Source organism: Sturnus vulgaris, chromosome 1 (genome assembly GCF_052056855.1).
Source record: "Sturnus vulgaris isolate bStuVul1 chromosome 1, bStuVul1.hap1, whole genome shotgun sequence".
In the NCBI taxonomy this organism is placed as follows: Eukaryota; Metazoa; Chordata; class Aves; order Passeriformes; family Sturnidae; genus Sturnus; species Sturnus vulgaris.
This window is the reverse complement of record NC_142243.1, coordinates 107,342,337-107,357,728: the sequence shown is the minus strand read 5'-3', so window position 1 is coordinate 107,357,728 and position 15,392 is coordinate 107,342,337. Positions and strand designations below refer to the sequence as shown.

The following is a 15,392-nucleotide window of genomic DNA, read 5'->3' as shown; positions in this document are numbered from 1 at the left end:
TTTACAAAAACTAACTCTCCTCTTCAAGCCTAACTTGCAAGAGGGATTTTGAAAAACATTTTCAATGCACATTATAAAAAGCACATTTTTTAAAAAATGCATAAATATTTGCATGCAAATGTTTGCAATATCCAATATATTTTCCAATCACATTTTCATAACCTAAGATATTCTTACAGGTTTATTTCATTCTTTTCATAGCCAGGCATTTCACAAACACAGAATTCTCCAATTAACCTGGGATTCTTGAAGTCTCAAAATAAGGCCTTATTCTTAAAATACAGGTACAGAAAAGCACTGACCTCCTTAAATAATATTGCTTATATACTTCAGCAAGAACTCAAGAGTGGCATCACTTTCAAAGTCAAACTAATCATCTGGTGGTTGGTTTTTTTGTTTGTTTTGGGGTTTTTTAAATAGTGTATAACATAATTTCTCCTTAGGAATGCCTTCCAGATTTATCTTTACTTACCATTTAAAGCGTCCAGTTCCTGGATATTCCTTTTATTCCCCTATTCAGCTTTTTTGTTGCTATTTGTTTTACTCTTCTGTCTTATATTTCAGGGATCACTTTCATTTCCCTCAGATGTCAAATGAATGAATGAACATAAACATACCCCTGTTGTCTTCCCTTTAAGAATATGACTTCAAAAGTCTCTGTTCTAACCTTTTCTCACCTATCATTATTCACCTTAAGTATGGGAACTAACAGGGTACTTAAGAACTCAATTAGAAGAATTTCTAGCAAAAGTATCCCACACAAAATACAGATATGAATGCAGTCAACAATTTTCAGCATTCTTAAGACAAAGGTGAAGGATACCCCATAATCTTCAGAAAATCATGACTGATCCATAATTTGGAAAGACTGCAAGAAAACTTACACTGGTATTTTTGTGATACATCCATTATGTGGCCTTTAATGCTTGATCTATGTGTTCAATGGAGAGTTATCCATCATAAAAACAGGTATTAAAGCACTTCTCAAAAAAAAAAATCAATTGGATGTATTTCTATTACATACATTCTCAAAAGAGATTATATGGATGTTTCTAAGGGATTGTGTTTTGAGGTGGAGGAGCAGCTTGCTAAAAGATTTTCAAAACAACAAATATGATTCAGCAATATCAAAGCCTGTAAGTAACTTGTAAAATTCTAGGTGGGTATATGCAACTTGGTAATAGAATCTACAACATTTTGATGAAAGAATATAGCTCACTAGTGCTAATGAACATCTCTCTCTAACTGCTATCTGTATTTAATCTGACAAATAACACAAACCAGTCACATTTTATTCTGGAGTTCTCACTTTCCTTGCTCAAATTTAAAGCTAACAGCAAGTAATGTTTTCTGCTAGAGGAAAAAATGTTACCAAAAAGCTTTTTGAGCAGCTTTTTGTCTTAAAGTTAATTTCTGGACTTTGGATTGGGTCACAAGTTAAATGCACTCAAAAAATCACTGAAATAACTGCACAGGACAGAGGTCTATAGGGAACTGTCACCTCAAAAAGAGCGTGCAGTTAATGCAGTACAAGAACCAAAACAAAGAGTGCACTACTAATTTTCTTCATTCAACTTCAGACCGGTGGAAAACAAAACTAGTTATGTCCACTTATAAAAAAATATCCCTTGAGAATGAAGCATATTGTTAAAAAGAAGGTTATATCATTAAAATACAATACATTTGAAGATGTTCCATCAATATGTATGAATTAGGAAGCACAAGAAAACTTACAAAAACATCTGTATGCTATTCAACTTATAAAAATATCAATATGTTTTTATCAGTAATTATACAGTCCTTGCCTTGTGTATTGTTTAAATTCTTAATATTTAAGTGAGGAATTACTGATTTGCATATAATAAGAGTGGATGTAAAAATTCTTTGGTATGTGTCTTCAAATATATTTTTGAAGAAGTCTTGGCTTATTTATAAAGTACTTTGTTAAAAACTTTAACACTTTTTTAACAGAGAGCTAATATTTTTAGACAGTTATAAAAGTCATGTTGACTGAGATCACTTTAAATCATCCATGCTATTCATAATTCTGTGGATTTAGATCTGAAGTAACTCCTTTATTCTAATGGAGCTGAGAACAATTATTTGGTCACATAGGTTCAAAAGCTTAGAAAATATCTATTCAGGAAGGAGCCCTTTCCACCTGGTGATGCGCAAGGTTTCAATGTTAACAAGAACGCACAGCTAACATTTTACAGGTAATATTTTAAACTCTTTTCTGAAAGACTCATTCAGAACTAACCACCTAAACATAAATTAACACCTTTTACAATAAAATTAATATAGAGAATCAAGATTTCATACGTTTTACATCAAATGCCAGTATTATATTTTTAAATGTTTTTTTCCCCTCAAATTCGAAAACTAATTATCTCTGAGCCTTTTTTCTTTATTTCCTCCAACATTTACACATTAATAATCAAATCCAGCTTTTTGGGAGGGAAAAGCAATTGATTAGGAAACTGCTTGAACTAGTCTATGTCTTTTACTAAAATGGCTAAGATAATAATGGTCTTCAAAAAGTGATTACAGTCACCGTAATCTTATGGTTAAGCTTAACATTATAATCTTTACTAGCCAAGATGCAATATATTACATCTGAAACTGCAAGGAAGCTGTTTAGAGGAAATTGTGACTGGGTGTCATCAAGAAATATCTAAATATCAGATGAGTATTTGAAATGTCAAATTGCAATCTGTACAGCAGGGATCATAATAGTCAGGATCCTAGATTTAGAAACCTAACATTTAATACCTTTCTAAATAATATATCTCTAACAGACAGAAGGAGAGAAGAAACAGAGAAGTTAGAAAAGAAAAAGAAAAATGGACACAAGTATGATTCTCCTGAAAAAACTAATGCAATTAAAAACCAACTACCTTTCCATGAGCACTTCAGAAGAATAGCGGTGCACAGATTTCCAGCAGCCAAAGAGATGACACCATGAAAGCCAGAAACAAGAACATGCAACATTTCCCAACACAGTAAAAAGTGAATACCATTAAAGGTAAGTGCGGCCAATAGTATTTTAATTCATTGTTCTAGTAAATTTTCTTAATTAATCTGATAAACTACGTAGTAGTCCAGGACTGTGATTTATAAATATGAATAAATTTTAGACAGAGTCTAGGAGAAATAGCTGTACAGTTTTGTGGTAGTTTTTTTGTTGTTGTTTTGTTTGCTGGGGTTCTTTAAAGTATTACAAAGATGCATCCACCCCAGGAGTTCTCACAGCCTTTAAAGATATCCCAAAACACCTATGTCCATCTAGGTAATATTCTAGCTGATTATATGGCCACTCTCACAACATCTGAATGCCTTGTACCCATTAATGATTATCTTCCAACAGTATTGGTATCTTTCTGTTATAGATAGGAGTCAAAATTATAGAAGCTGAACCCAAAACAAAAGCCAATCAACAAGAAACAAAGACCTAGATAAACTCGGGAGATTTAAATAAAAGATTCAATGACTCACCTAAATATTACTAGATACACAATAGTGCAGTGGAGCCAAAGTAATCGGTCTTCCCACCTGCCACACGTCTGCTGGTTGTCAGTCACTTCACCAAGACAGATGAATGAGTCACAGTCCAAAATTTAGAGTCTTTCCATCATGCAAGACTTCTTTTATACAGCAAGGAATTCAGCCCAGTCAAGTCCTTGGCTAATGACTTTGGATCTAGCAGAGACACTGTGAAACATAGGCTGAGGTTTTAAAGGACCTCACACACAACCACTGTCTCCTGACATGGACTAGGCCATACCATCTGCAGCATACTGGAAATGCATAGGATGAGTTGGAAGTCTCCAAGTGAAATTCTCATCTTCAAACCTTTTCCTGTTCCTATCAGCACAACATTCATTACTCTAAAAATGAATATTTTTGTATGTGTCTTTCTCTTTTCTATAAAAACTGTTTTAAGACTCTGATCATGACACAGCTTATTGGTGTAACTTGACACACAAATCATAAAATTAGGCGTTTTTCTCAAGTTTTCAAGGAACTTAAATGGAGAGAAGCATTTATGACCATGGCAGAACAGCTAGCCAATGAGCTAAGGAGAAGAAAAGTCAGCTTTAGAATGAATGAAGATTTCCAAACCTGAAAAAAACCCAAAACTATTAAGAGTCCTCAATCAGTTACATATTTTGATAAAAGCAAACCCAAATATTAAACCACATGCTTAATTTAATGCTCAAAGAAAAGTTAAAAGGTCTGTAAAATGTAAATACTAAAGTCATAATCTGAATGTGCTACTAAATAGCTTAGATTGTTCAAGAATTGAGAATGGGGAAGTTACACTGAATTAGAACAATATGAAATACAAATGGTAAATACACAATGCAGCTTCTTAACTTGTCCTATAAAATCAAAATAATGGGGATTTCATGATGTATGGCTAAAAATTAAGCAATGTGGAGAAATAAGATGAACATGTAAATTTTAAATTAAGTTTGAAAACATAAACTTTGATACAAAAGAAAGGATTTTAAACAGTGGAGTTCTAAAACTTTAAATTAGGTTAGCAAGATTCTCAGTGCATAATCCATGCCCATGTCTGGCAAGTATCCATAATAGGACAATCCTAGACTGGTAGAATTTATCACACTCATCAAAGCAGAGCTCCCGTCTGATTCCATTTAATCTGTCCTTGAAACAATGGGAGAAAGAAACACAACTGAATAAAAGTTAATTACTGAAGTGGAAAATGAAACCTATACTTCATATTGAAAACATTGACTAAGACTCCTAAACTGGGTAATTGTTCACTTCAATTAAAACATTTGTGTTTAATATACCTCTGTTTATGATGGCAGCAGTGACATTTTAAAGTAAGCATTTCTCATGCATTTCAGGATTGGGTTTTTTTTTTGTGCAGACTCAGTTGCAAAGCTTGAGCATAAGCAAACCTGTCAGGTTCTTTAAAACCTGTAAGTTTCAATTATTACTATATGTAGAGCTGTAGATGCTGTTAGTCTAGTAATCATGCCCAGTTATATTCAGACCTTTAACTCCTCTGCAATACAAAAGGGTAGAGTTGCTCCTTCCTACTTTCAAAATGGACAGTTGAATTCTTTTCCCTTATTTGACCTCAGATAAAAACACCCAGAAACAGAAATAGAATACACATATGCAAATGTTTTAAAAATTCAACTCTTTCCAATACAGTCAAAGAGATCTTACTGCTTTTCAGGAATATAAGATTTTATGTAGAGTCCTGAACATTTAAAGATTGAAACCTTACACCAGCATTACAAAGTTTATGTCTCCAAATCCTGGTATAAGTTCTATTTCATACTCTAAGAGAAAGAATGCTTGTTATAAGAGTTACTGGAGAATTTGGATGAATTAGTAAAATATCAAAATCAGTAATAGCTGTAATAAGGCAACTTGTACAAAGGAAATATTCAAATGCTATTACTTCAAATGGGAAAAAAATATTATTGTTAAAAGCATAGAGAACCATGAGAAATATCAGCAAACAGAACTCATTTCCACTGAAAAAAGGCAACTCTTAACAAGGCACGCCTTCTGGAGCCTCAGCTACACAACTCAAGAATTACATTTAAAACTCAAATTAATGTCAAGTACCAAGTGGAAATATAAGAAAACCTACACTTTTTATATCCAGGCTTTTAAACAGATTCATATTTATAGGTGGAAATAAATCAAAATCACTAATTTGAAAACTTTAGGTTTGCCACAGAACCCTAAACTCAAAAGGTAGAAAATTAAATTATGATAAAAGCACTCTAGCCAACATCACCTAATGAAGTATAGAATCTATCCCTATACTTTGGATATACATTATCTGCATTAACTAAAAAGAGTGATCATTTTTCTTTACCCAGCACAGTGTCTAAAACATACCTAAAAGAGATGTAAATAACTATGGAGTGAATATTGTTTACTTCTAATACTTGCAAAGATTAATTTATAGTGAAAAAATGTATTTTTTCACCCTTCTGGGATTCCTGTTGTATCCTTCAGTGAACTAAATACCTATTGTCTTTCTTTTATTAAGAACACTTTCTCCTGGAGTAATTTGCCACCATTCAAGACTGTGTAGAACTGTTGGATAAGAGGCAAACAGGAGCAGATTAATTTGAACAACAACAAAAAAGATAAAAATAGCGCCCACAACTTCAACCCCCAAATTCTATTCTCCTGAAAAAGCAGAAATGACACACACAGATCACCCTCTTCAAAATCCCTCAAGTCTAAGTGGATGTTGCAAAGAAATGGCATCTGATCCTTTCTGTTGCCTGGCTGCTTCTCGCACTGTGCAACACGTGCTGTGCTTCAACACCTTGCATTTAATGTGGTGCCAAAGTTGGGCAAGTCCTGCTTCATTCCTTCTCCTAACTCCAGCAATGTGCTCCTGCCACTTACTTTGGATTAAACCTAATGATCTGGTTCGACAAGGTAGGTCAATTTACAACTAACTCACTTAAGCACTGAATTGCTTTCTTATGTAATATCACTCAACTGGCTTATTCTAAAGCCAAAAGAGCCACTAAATCTGAGGCAAACAAGATGAAGGAAACAGGTGCAAAAGGTAACAGGAAGAAAGGAAAAGAGAAAATTAGATTACCCATTTTAGCAACAATTTGCAGTTTCACTATGGCAGTCAAAACACAAAACTGCTGTCTCAGGAGGCAGCTCCATTTAAGCTGCTCCCAACTGAGGCTGCTCTTCCACTGACCCTAAAGGAAGCTCCATCAGTGGAACTAGTGGAGCTCCACTATACTCCATTTTCTTGTCTGAGTAATTTACAATGCCACTGCAGTGCTTTGCTCCTCTAAGCACTGCTTGTGGTACACTCTACCCTGGAAAAAAAAAGATTTTTATTAGTGAAGAATAAAAACTTAGATGCAGGGAAGCTTGGTCTTTAGAATATTTTAAAAGACAAAAATAATCTATGTTGCTTGCATATACAGATTACTTAAATGTATAGAGAGACCATTGGGAGGAGGTCAGAAAACTGCAAGTGGAAGCACTGTAGAGTTTGGGTGGTTTTGGTTATTGCCTTTAACAGAATGGGTTTACATCAGAAAATACATTTTTGCAAACATAAAACTTTCATGTTTGGTGGAAAAAGTGAAAAAGAGCTCTCATGTTTTAAGGATTTCATAAAGATGATCTATATAAAATGCATCATATCTATGAATTTTTACTTCTGAATGAAAATATAACTTTAAGTCCATTCATTGCATAATGTGTAGCATGTAGTCTTTTATACTTCTTTAAAATGGCTCAAGTATTATCAAAAAGGAATGGAATTTCAATTCAGCAAGAATTCTAATTTCTTGTTAGTACCACTTATTTTACAAACTCATGCTCTCAAACTATAGACTTACAAAGAAAATCATGGAAGGAATGTGAGATACAGGTATCCAGAAGTTCTGCTTTGGCCATGGTTTTTGATATCCCTATACCAAACTGATCAGATGATCAGATTTTTACTCATATGGTCTGCATGTTTTTCAGGTTTACCTATAAAAAAATTAGATGCTTAGCTACTAAATAGAAAAAAATACTAGTAAATTTAAAAATACGTATTAATCATTCAAAAATATTATTTCTATTTTAAAGAGTTGCAGTGCTGTTCATATTGGAACCACTGAAGTTCACCAAGTTTCTGAATTCCATAAATATCTAAATGAGTACGGCATGTAAATAAAAATAATATAGAAGGACAGTGGAGAGAAAAACACTGGAAAACATATAAATACTGTAAAAATCACTATTTTTAGCTATTCTGTTATTTCAGATTTCTTGCATTACATTTCAAAATACTTCCTGAGAATAGGTGTCTCAGCTCTTACGACACATATTTAAAAAATCTATTCATGGAAATCCTCCATCTGTTCTGAAATGAATAAGAATGTTACTATAATTGTTTTAGATGTATATGAAGACAAATGACAGACAAACTGCTGTAATGGAATTTTTAATGAAATGTTCGCATTTCTGGCTGACTGGGCACACTAATGTGATCTAAGGACTAACTGAAAAAGATGAAAATTCCTTAGATCTATCTTTACCTTTCAGGCAGAATTATTCTGTTCTGTACCTATCTGTAAATGTTTATATTCAGAAAAGTCATCTGTTGCAGGCAGTAGATGATGTAGTCTCTTTCAGAAATGCTTTGTCTACTCTATAACACTACAGATGTCTGTATTAATAGAATACTTCATAAAAGATAATCTGTCACTACAAGTATACTCTAACCTTAGGGTAGACTTTCTGATATAATCTGTTTTATTCTGTATTTCACAGAACTCTAATAATTTTAAGTACCCTTACCTAAAAGAAACATGAAAGCAATCTTTGTATTAGAAAACTGAGGCTGGATCTTCAAAAGAACTCCAGTTTGGTTACCTAAATGGCAAGATTTTGAGGAGTATTTAGCATTCTGTAGCTTACTGGAACAAATAGAAGCTGACCTCAAACTTTTGCTACTCAAGTGAGCATGAGGAATTTCTTTTCACAAAATCTTTTAAACAGATCACCAGGTCTAAACCTCTCTAAAAGATTAAAGCAGAAAAATAAAACCACAAGTACTCAATCACAATTGTGAGTTGCTTCATTTTCTAATATTTTAAAAAATACTGATACAATAGTATGTAAAAAAAGGGCTGGGGAGTGGAGAAGGGCAGTATTCTTTCCTGAACTTCTAGTTTCCAAATTGAGTTGTGCGAAATAATCAGCAGCATATCCAAAGCTATTACGATTAGGATGAGAAATTAAGCAGATATTGCAGTTAAAAATGTGCTATTTGTTCCTTTTTCTCTTAAAAAAATCCAAACAAAAAACCTTCTAAGGAATGTTAGACTAGTCTGGCCCCAATAGAACCAACAGCAAAATTTCCATTAATTGGGCAGAATCCAATGTCCAATTGGATTTCAATCCATCCACTGTCTCATACTCTAAAACAAGGTGCCATCCTTGTCTAAGCAAAAATAAAAACGTGCCCATTCCTCAAACAACACAGTTCATAGCTTACAGTTTATCACACTGCAAAATCTCATTGGCTTGGAGCTGATGCACACCTACTTTTGTGAATGGTGTCTTTTGGCACAGACAGGAGAGAGATGGGAGCAGTAGCATTGTAAGATGCAGACAAATTTACCTGAACTTCACAGACACACCCCCACAATATACAGGTTAACATTACTGTGGAATATACAGATCAGTTTAAAACACAGTAATAAGAACATATATACAGCTAAGGATACCTCCATGCCTCCACACCTTTAACTTTTACAGCTATAAGCTGTAACAAAAGCAGAATTTACTCTGATGTAACACACAATGTTCTCCTACTTTCCGCCGTGAGTCTTCTCATGCAAGCCAGCTTTTCTACAGCAATTTGCAACTCACAGCCTGACAACTTGTGCTCAAAAGTCGGGAGCCATTTCCTTTAACTGTAATACTTGAGTTCAGTCTTTCCACTTCAGTGTCTGCTCTCCCAGTGAGCTACATTTTAATTTATTACTTTCCAAAAAAAAATCCCAATGAGGCTCTTCTTGAGAGGTTATTGAGCTTATCCCTCAGCTTCAAGGCAGAATTAAGCATATTTAAACCATTCCTAATAGATGTTTGACTAACCCACTCCTGAATGTCACCACCAGTGGAGATTGCAGCACCTCCCCAGGTATTCTCTTTTAGTGATTCATTATTAAAATCCTTTACAAGATTTTGTTGGTTTTCTTTCTAACATAATTGTTTACTGTTGCAATTTAAGCTCATGGCTTCTTGCATTCTTCACAGCAGACCTTGAGAAAATGTACTTTCTTCACATTTTACACCTTTGAACTCTTATCACAAGAGATCTGTTTTGTAGTCTTATCAACCCCAACTCACCTAGGAAGAAGTGCACACAATTTCAGATAAGAAAACATAGCAAGACTAATATATTTAGAAAAAAAAGTAGATCCTATTTTGGATCTACTATCTTTATATCTATGATCATATACAGTAAAACATTTTAACAATGGTCATTTATCATGTTCCTCAAGAGAACCAATAAAATGCAATGAATACACATCCTCTGATGTTGCACAGGTACAAAATGTATAGTTTGTTTACAAACTAATATTACTGAATGTAAAATGAAGCAACATTTTAAAAAAATATATTGGTAAAGGTCCAAAGTTTACATTTTCTAAAATATTAAGGTCATGTTTTATTTACAGACCAGCGTTTGAACAATTACTGGCATTTTAAGATAACTGCTTAACCTGATGAATACATGAATAAAATGAAACTGTAAAAAAACTTCAAGCAAATAAAAACCCCTCAATAATTGAAGTTCCATATAACAGTTCCAAAAACACTATTTTAAACTTCTATTTAGAAAAGTAAGATGTGATCTACCACACAGTAACTCATCAGAAACTGGTCTAACACTTTGATATGCTATAGGTATTGCAAGTGACCAATGTTACCAACCATGTGCCCAAGAGTGTGTTTTTCGCCCATTCCAACTTCAAATGAAGTTTTCACAACAGTTGTAGTATTTACAAATTTAAAATAAAGGCTCAATATACCTTTGGATTACATTGCCACTGTTATTGTATCTTCTCTTGATGACTACAAGTAGCAGACTGCAATCCAAGACCACTTATTTTGTTGACTCTGTGAGTTAACTATTGTTATCAGCATGTACCCCAGCTGGTCTTAAAAAAAAATAGACTAAGCAACTGACTAATAGCGAACACTCACCCAGGATCAGTTATGACAGAACTCACTCACTGAAGTCTCTCTCTTGATGAGTGGTGGTGTGTCAAAAGGTGGAAGATTTTAAGCTTGAACAGGACCTATGAGTTGTATACTAGCCATGACACAAACCGCAGCTGAGCCCTGTGGGCAGGTATGTGACACCCATGCCTGCAGTTTCAAGAGTCTGGCAATGACACCTGGTCACCTGCTAGTGCAGATACTCCTCTGCCTTCACTGTGCTAGGTTAGGTGACCTGAAAGCTGCATAATAAAAAAGCCATCTCAGACTGTATTAGCTTTTACTGATTTTTACTGGGTTTGAGTAAGGAGCATGTCTCCTCCATGCTGCACCTTTTTTTCCTTTGCGGTCCAGTCCCACCTCTGGGGCCCTGCATAAAAGTGAACATCAAACAAACGAGGCAGACATTTTTGCCCACAGAAGGGACTGGTGAATGCCATGACACTTCTGCTTTGCTAGCCAGAATCCCTGTGAATAATGCAGTTTTTTCAAGAATACAAGTATTTCATTAAAACTTGCCACCTTTATAAAAATAGGAGGATATCTGAGGGAATGGAATAAGAAGCAATTTCATTTTGATTACCATCCTCCTTTACACTCTGTTGTACCAACCTACATTAGGTGAAAAAAGGAGGAATTAAAAAGCTTAGAGACTCAATGTATGCTTCTCAAAAAATTGTAGGTGTAACACCTAAGACTTATGAAAACCAAATCCTTTCTTTCCATGTTTGTGATTTTTGAGATCTCAGCGTTTTCAAACGTAACTCACTGATTCTCACTGATTGCAATTTTTACATCATATTCAGTATTCCATACTGGATGAAGCAAAGCATCGGCCAGTGATGATCCCTATTTTATAGAGAACTTGATCACATTCTCGAATTAAAGCAGTTATTAGTGCATTATGCTGCTAATGACAACAAAACTGTTTCACATTCTAATACCCATCTCTGAAATGTTTTAAAATACCTAACCAAGCGATGCTATGTATTCCTATGTAACATTCAAATCCTCTAAAAATATGCTTTCTTGAAAAGATTCTCAGTCTAAACATATATCAATAACAGATTTTGTTCCATTTCATTTCTTATATTATTTCTGTTACAGTTCCTGCTTTAGTTTTTAACTACAGGCTATAGTTTCTAATTGCTGCTCTGCTTCAGCAGCCATGGCTGCTGCCTGCAACTGTTCTGTTTCACTCTGGATGGAGTTGGCTGCTGTAACTTGCTTTCTTTCACTGTGCATATTGTTCTCATGCCTTTTCAGGTCAGATGCCTTAGCAAATGCTTTAGTGCAGGAACTGCAGACAAAAGGTTTCTCTCCTCGGTGCCTTCTTTCGTGGTCTTTGAGGTGGGACTTATGCTTGAAAGCTTTATCACACATATGACATGCAAATGGCCTCTCATTACTGTGAACTCTTTCATGCTTTTTTAGATCTGGTGCACGAATAAAAGACTTCCCACACACCTCACAACTGTAAGGCTTGTAACCCGTGTGTATTTTCAAGTGTTCTTTCAAATGAGCTTGTGTGGTGAAGCCCTTTGTACACATTTCACAAACAAATGGTCTGTCTGCAGTGTGTAGTTTTTCATGCTTTCTCAAACGTGCTTCATCAGAAAAGGTCTTGCCACAAGCCTGACATACAATGTGTTCCCTGTGACCGTAAAGCAAGTACTCAAACTTCATATCACCGGCTGCTGTGGTCCATCCTGGTGTCTGTTCATCTTTCACTTCACTTATGCCATCATTAAATGTGAGTGCCTGAGGAGTCTGAGATCCTAAGTCTTTAGACTCTGTTGTTTCCATAGGCTCTACTTCTTGGCCATAGCAGTTTACTTTTCGAACTTCTTCACTTCCCAACTCTTTCAGAATTGCCTCTTGCACTCTCAGGGTAGTGGTTGGTGATTTACCATCTTCCTGACTTGGGGGAGTGCCTTCCACTGTTACATCTGATGGACTATCATCATGATCTCCGATCTCTTCCACATCATCATCTTGGGTATCATTGGGTTCCCCCATAGAACGATTCATTTTTAGACAGTACTTGCTCTTGGACTGTGTGTTTTCTTCAGGACTAGACACATCACGTTTTTGAGAGCAGAGTTTATCAAGAAACCGAATACCAAGGATCTGGCCTGAAGACATCATCAAGTTTACATCCTCTTTTTTAACGGAAATCTTTGCCGTATACATGTAATTGAGAACTTCCTCAAAAATATCAGAACGAAGAAAATCTATTTCTATTACTGATGAACTATCAACTTCGAGTTTTTTGAAAAGCTTTTTGAAGTAGGTACTGCAGGCAGCAAGCACGCACCTATGGGCTCTGAACTTAACATCTTCAACCACAATAGCGATGTCACAAAATTCTCCTTCCAAACGTTGTTCATTCAATGTTTTCAGGAACACAGTTTTGTGATCGTCGTCATTATATTTAATGGTTTCAGACATACTGATGAAAAACTCCTGTAAATTAGCAGGAAAATTGTGTAACTTTTATAAAGCAAATTCCCAAGAGATGAAGTAATTTCCATAATTAAAAAAATAACCCAACTTTTTTTGCATAAAATGACCACAAAAAACTCTGTTAGGCATTACTCTGAAACTGATTTTAAAATTGTGAATGCATGAAGGTCTTTCCTTAGGTTATACAATTTACAATTATTCAAATCTTTATTGATTCAGTTATACAAAATTGAAAACTTTCTCTTTAAAACTGCAATTCTCAGTAAATATATGACCCAACTCATAAGTCATCATTATAGCTAAAGGAAATGTTAATACTAAAATATGTGTAAGAAATACTCTAAATGAGTCAGCATGACAAACTATATTTGAAATATCAAATATAAGCCTTACCATGAACAATGCAGGAAGTTTTCTAAGCAAATGATTAAATTAATCTCAGAATGGGCCACCTTCAGCCTGAAAGATGGGAAGATAATGACATTTCAAGAAATTATAAGATCAATTCCAAAAATTTTAAATTTGAGTGTTAAAATACAGCATTTTCAATTGTTTAAAGTGAGATAAAATACACTGTTAAAATACCCGGCTATTTTTTCAGTGATACAACAGACAATTCCATGTGTTTACTTTCCTATGGCTACTGCACTTCTCTGGTTCCACTTTCCTGCTACTTTGTACTAAATCTAAAGTACTGAAAAAACCTCCCCAGGAATCACCACAGTTAAGGCAGTAACCAACCCATTAAGAAGGTGATCAGTCTTCTGCTGAACCAGAGAGCTAAGCAAGCCTAGCAGAGGGTCTAGCAAGCAGACCAAGCATCCCATAGGACAGCAGACCAGGGACAGGGATGGATGCGCATCCAGGGCCAGGGAAAGAGACATGTGTACCAGATTTCCAAACTATGGAGATACCAGAAAACAGAAGGATAATGCAAGACACATAATTCCAAATTACTCAATCCCAACAGACATATAATTGTGCTGAAGCAGGAAACACAGCGGAGAGGAGGGAAATTTAATATTCGGTTTGGAACAAATTCTGCTCCAGCTGGCACAGATCTCCTGGGAATTTCTTCCCTAAATTCAAATTTATCCTTAACCATATATGAAACAGAAGCACATGGCAGGTACAATGACAGGTTTGCAATTCCTGGTGCTGTGAGTTTCACACGGTATGGAAACATCTGGATCCCTACAAATATCTCTGCAGGTCTGGCACCTCCACTAAAGTGTCCCTGGCTACACAGAAAAATTAAAAAGGACAGTCAAAAATTCTTTTCTTAGTCTGGAAAGCAATATAGTATATATTTATGGGCTGTCTGGGTCTGCTGGCCCAGGAAAATGTATTGGTCCAGCACTGAAGATGGTAGGACAAACAATTATTTCAACGGAATCTTTTCAGAGTTCTTTGCAAGACGGGAAAAATACTTTCTTTTTAAGGAAGCAGCAAAATGTCACTTCTAATAACCTAGCAGCAATTGCACCGTCCTGTTAAACAGTATGCAATTTTGCTGCAATTCTGTCGACACTAAGAGAGAATTATAGAAGTAATTGGCCGAAAATAGGGCTGCGGAGTACACAGGGCTGTGTAACCGGCAAAGAACAAAGTTAGTCCTTTGCGAATGGAGCAAGGCAGGCACTTGCCCAGAGCGTTTCCAGCTCTGATTTATGAATGTGAGGTTACTTATTCCACTGGACACTTCAGATTTATTCCTCCACACACTTTTTACACGGCCGCTACCTCCGCAAGGGCCGCGGGGAGGAGTGTTCGGGGCTGCGACTGCTCGGGACGCGATCGGTGCCTCCCCGCGCCGGCTCTCGCGGCCGCCGTGCCCGTGACCGCGGAGGCGCACGCCCGCTCCAAGCACCCGCGGGCGCGGCGCAGGCGGGTTCCCGGCGGGGACCAGCCCGGCCCCTGCCGCGCCGCCCGCGCTCCCGGCCCGGCGTCGGGGGCGCCCGCGAGCGACAGGCGGCCGCTCTCCGGAGCGAGCCCGGCGTTCCCGCCTCGCCGCCTCACGGGGCTGCGCGGGGACGGCGCCCCGCTCCGTCCGTCCGTCCGTCCGTGCCTCCCTCTCTCCCTCCCCCGCCGCAACGGATCCCGCGCGGCTCCCGCCGCCTGGACACGGCCGCGCGCCCCTTTGTTGCGGCGGCCACTGC

At 36.5% G+C, this 15,392-nt stretch overlaps 1 protein-coding gene across 2 annotated transcripts; it reads right to left on the bottom strand.

The window, feature by feature from the left end:
* Positions 1-9,944: 9,944 nt before the first annotated feature.
* On the bottom strand, positions 9,945-15,000 carry ZBTB14 (zinc finger and BTB domain containing 14). Of its 2 annotated transcripts, XM_014871244.2 has the most exons (3): positions 13,975-15,000; positions 13,627-13,692; positions 9,945-13,233 (listed from the first exon to the last, which is right to left on the bottom strand). In XM_014871244.2, the coding sequence occupies exons 2-3, from the start codon at positions 13,627-13,629 to the stop codon at positions 11,890-11,892; spliced, it is 1,347 nt and encodes a 448-aa protein (XP_014726730.1). In that variant the 5' UTR covers positions 13,630-13,692; positions 13,975-15,000; the 3' UTR covers positions 9,945-11,889. The 2 variants fall into 2 exon arrangements, with proteins under 2 accessions (XP_014726730.1, XP_088029696.1); XM_088173570.1 differs by having other exon boundaries at positions 13,627-15,000.
* Positions 15,001-15,392: the final 392 nt, after the last annotated feature.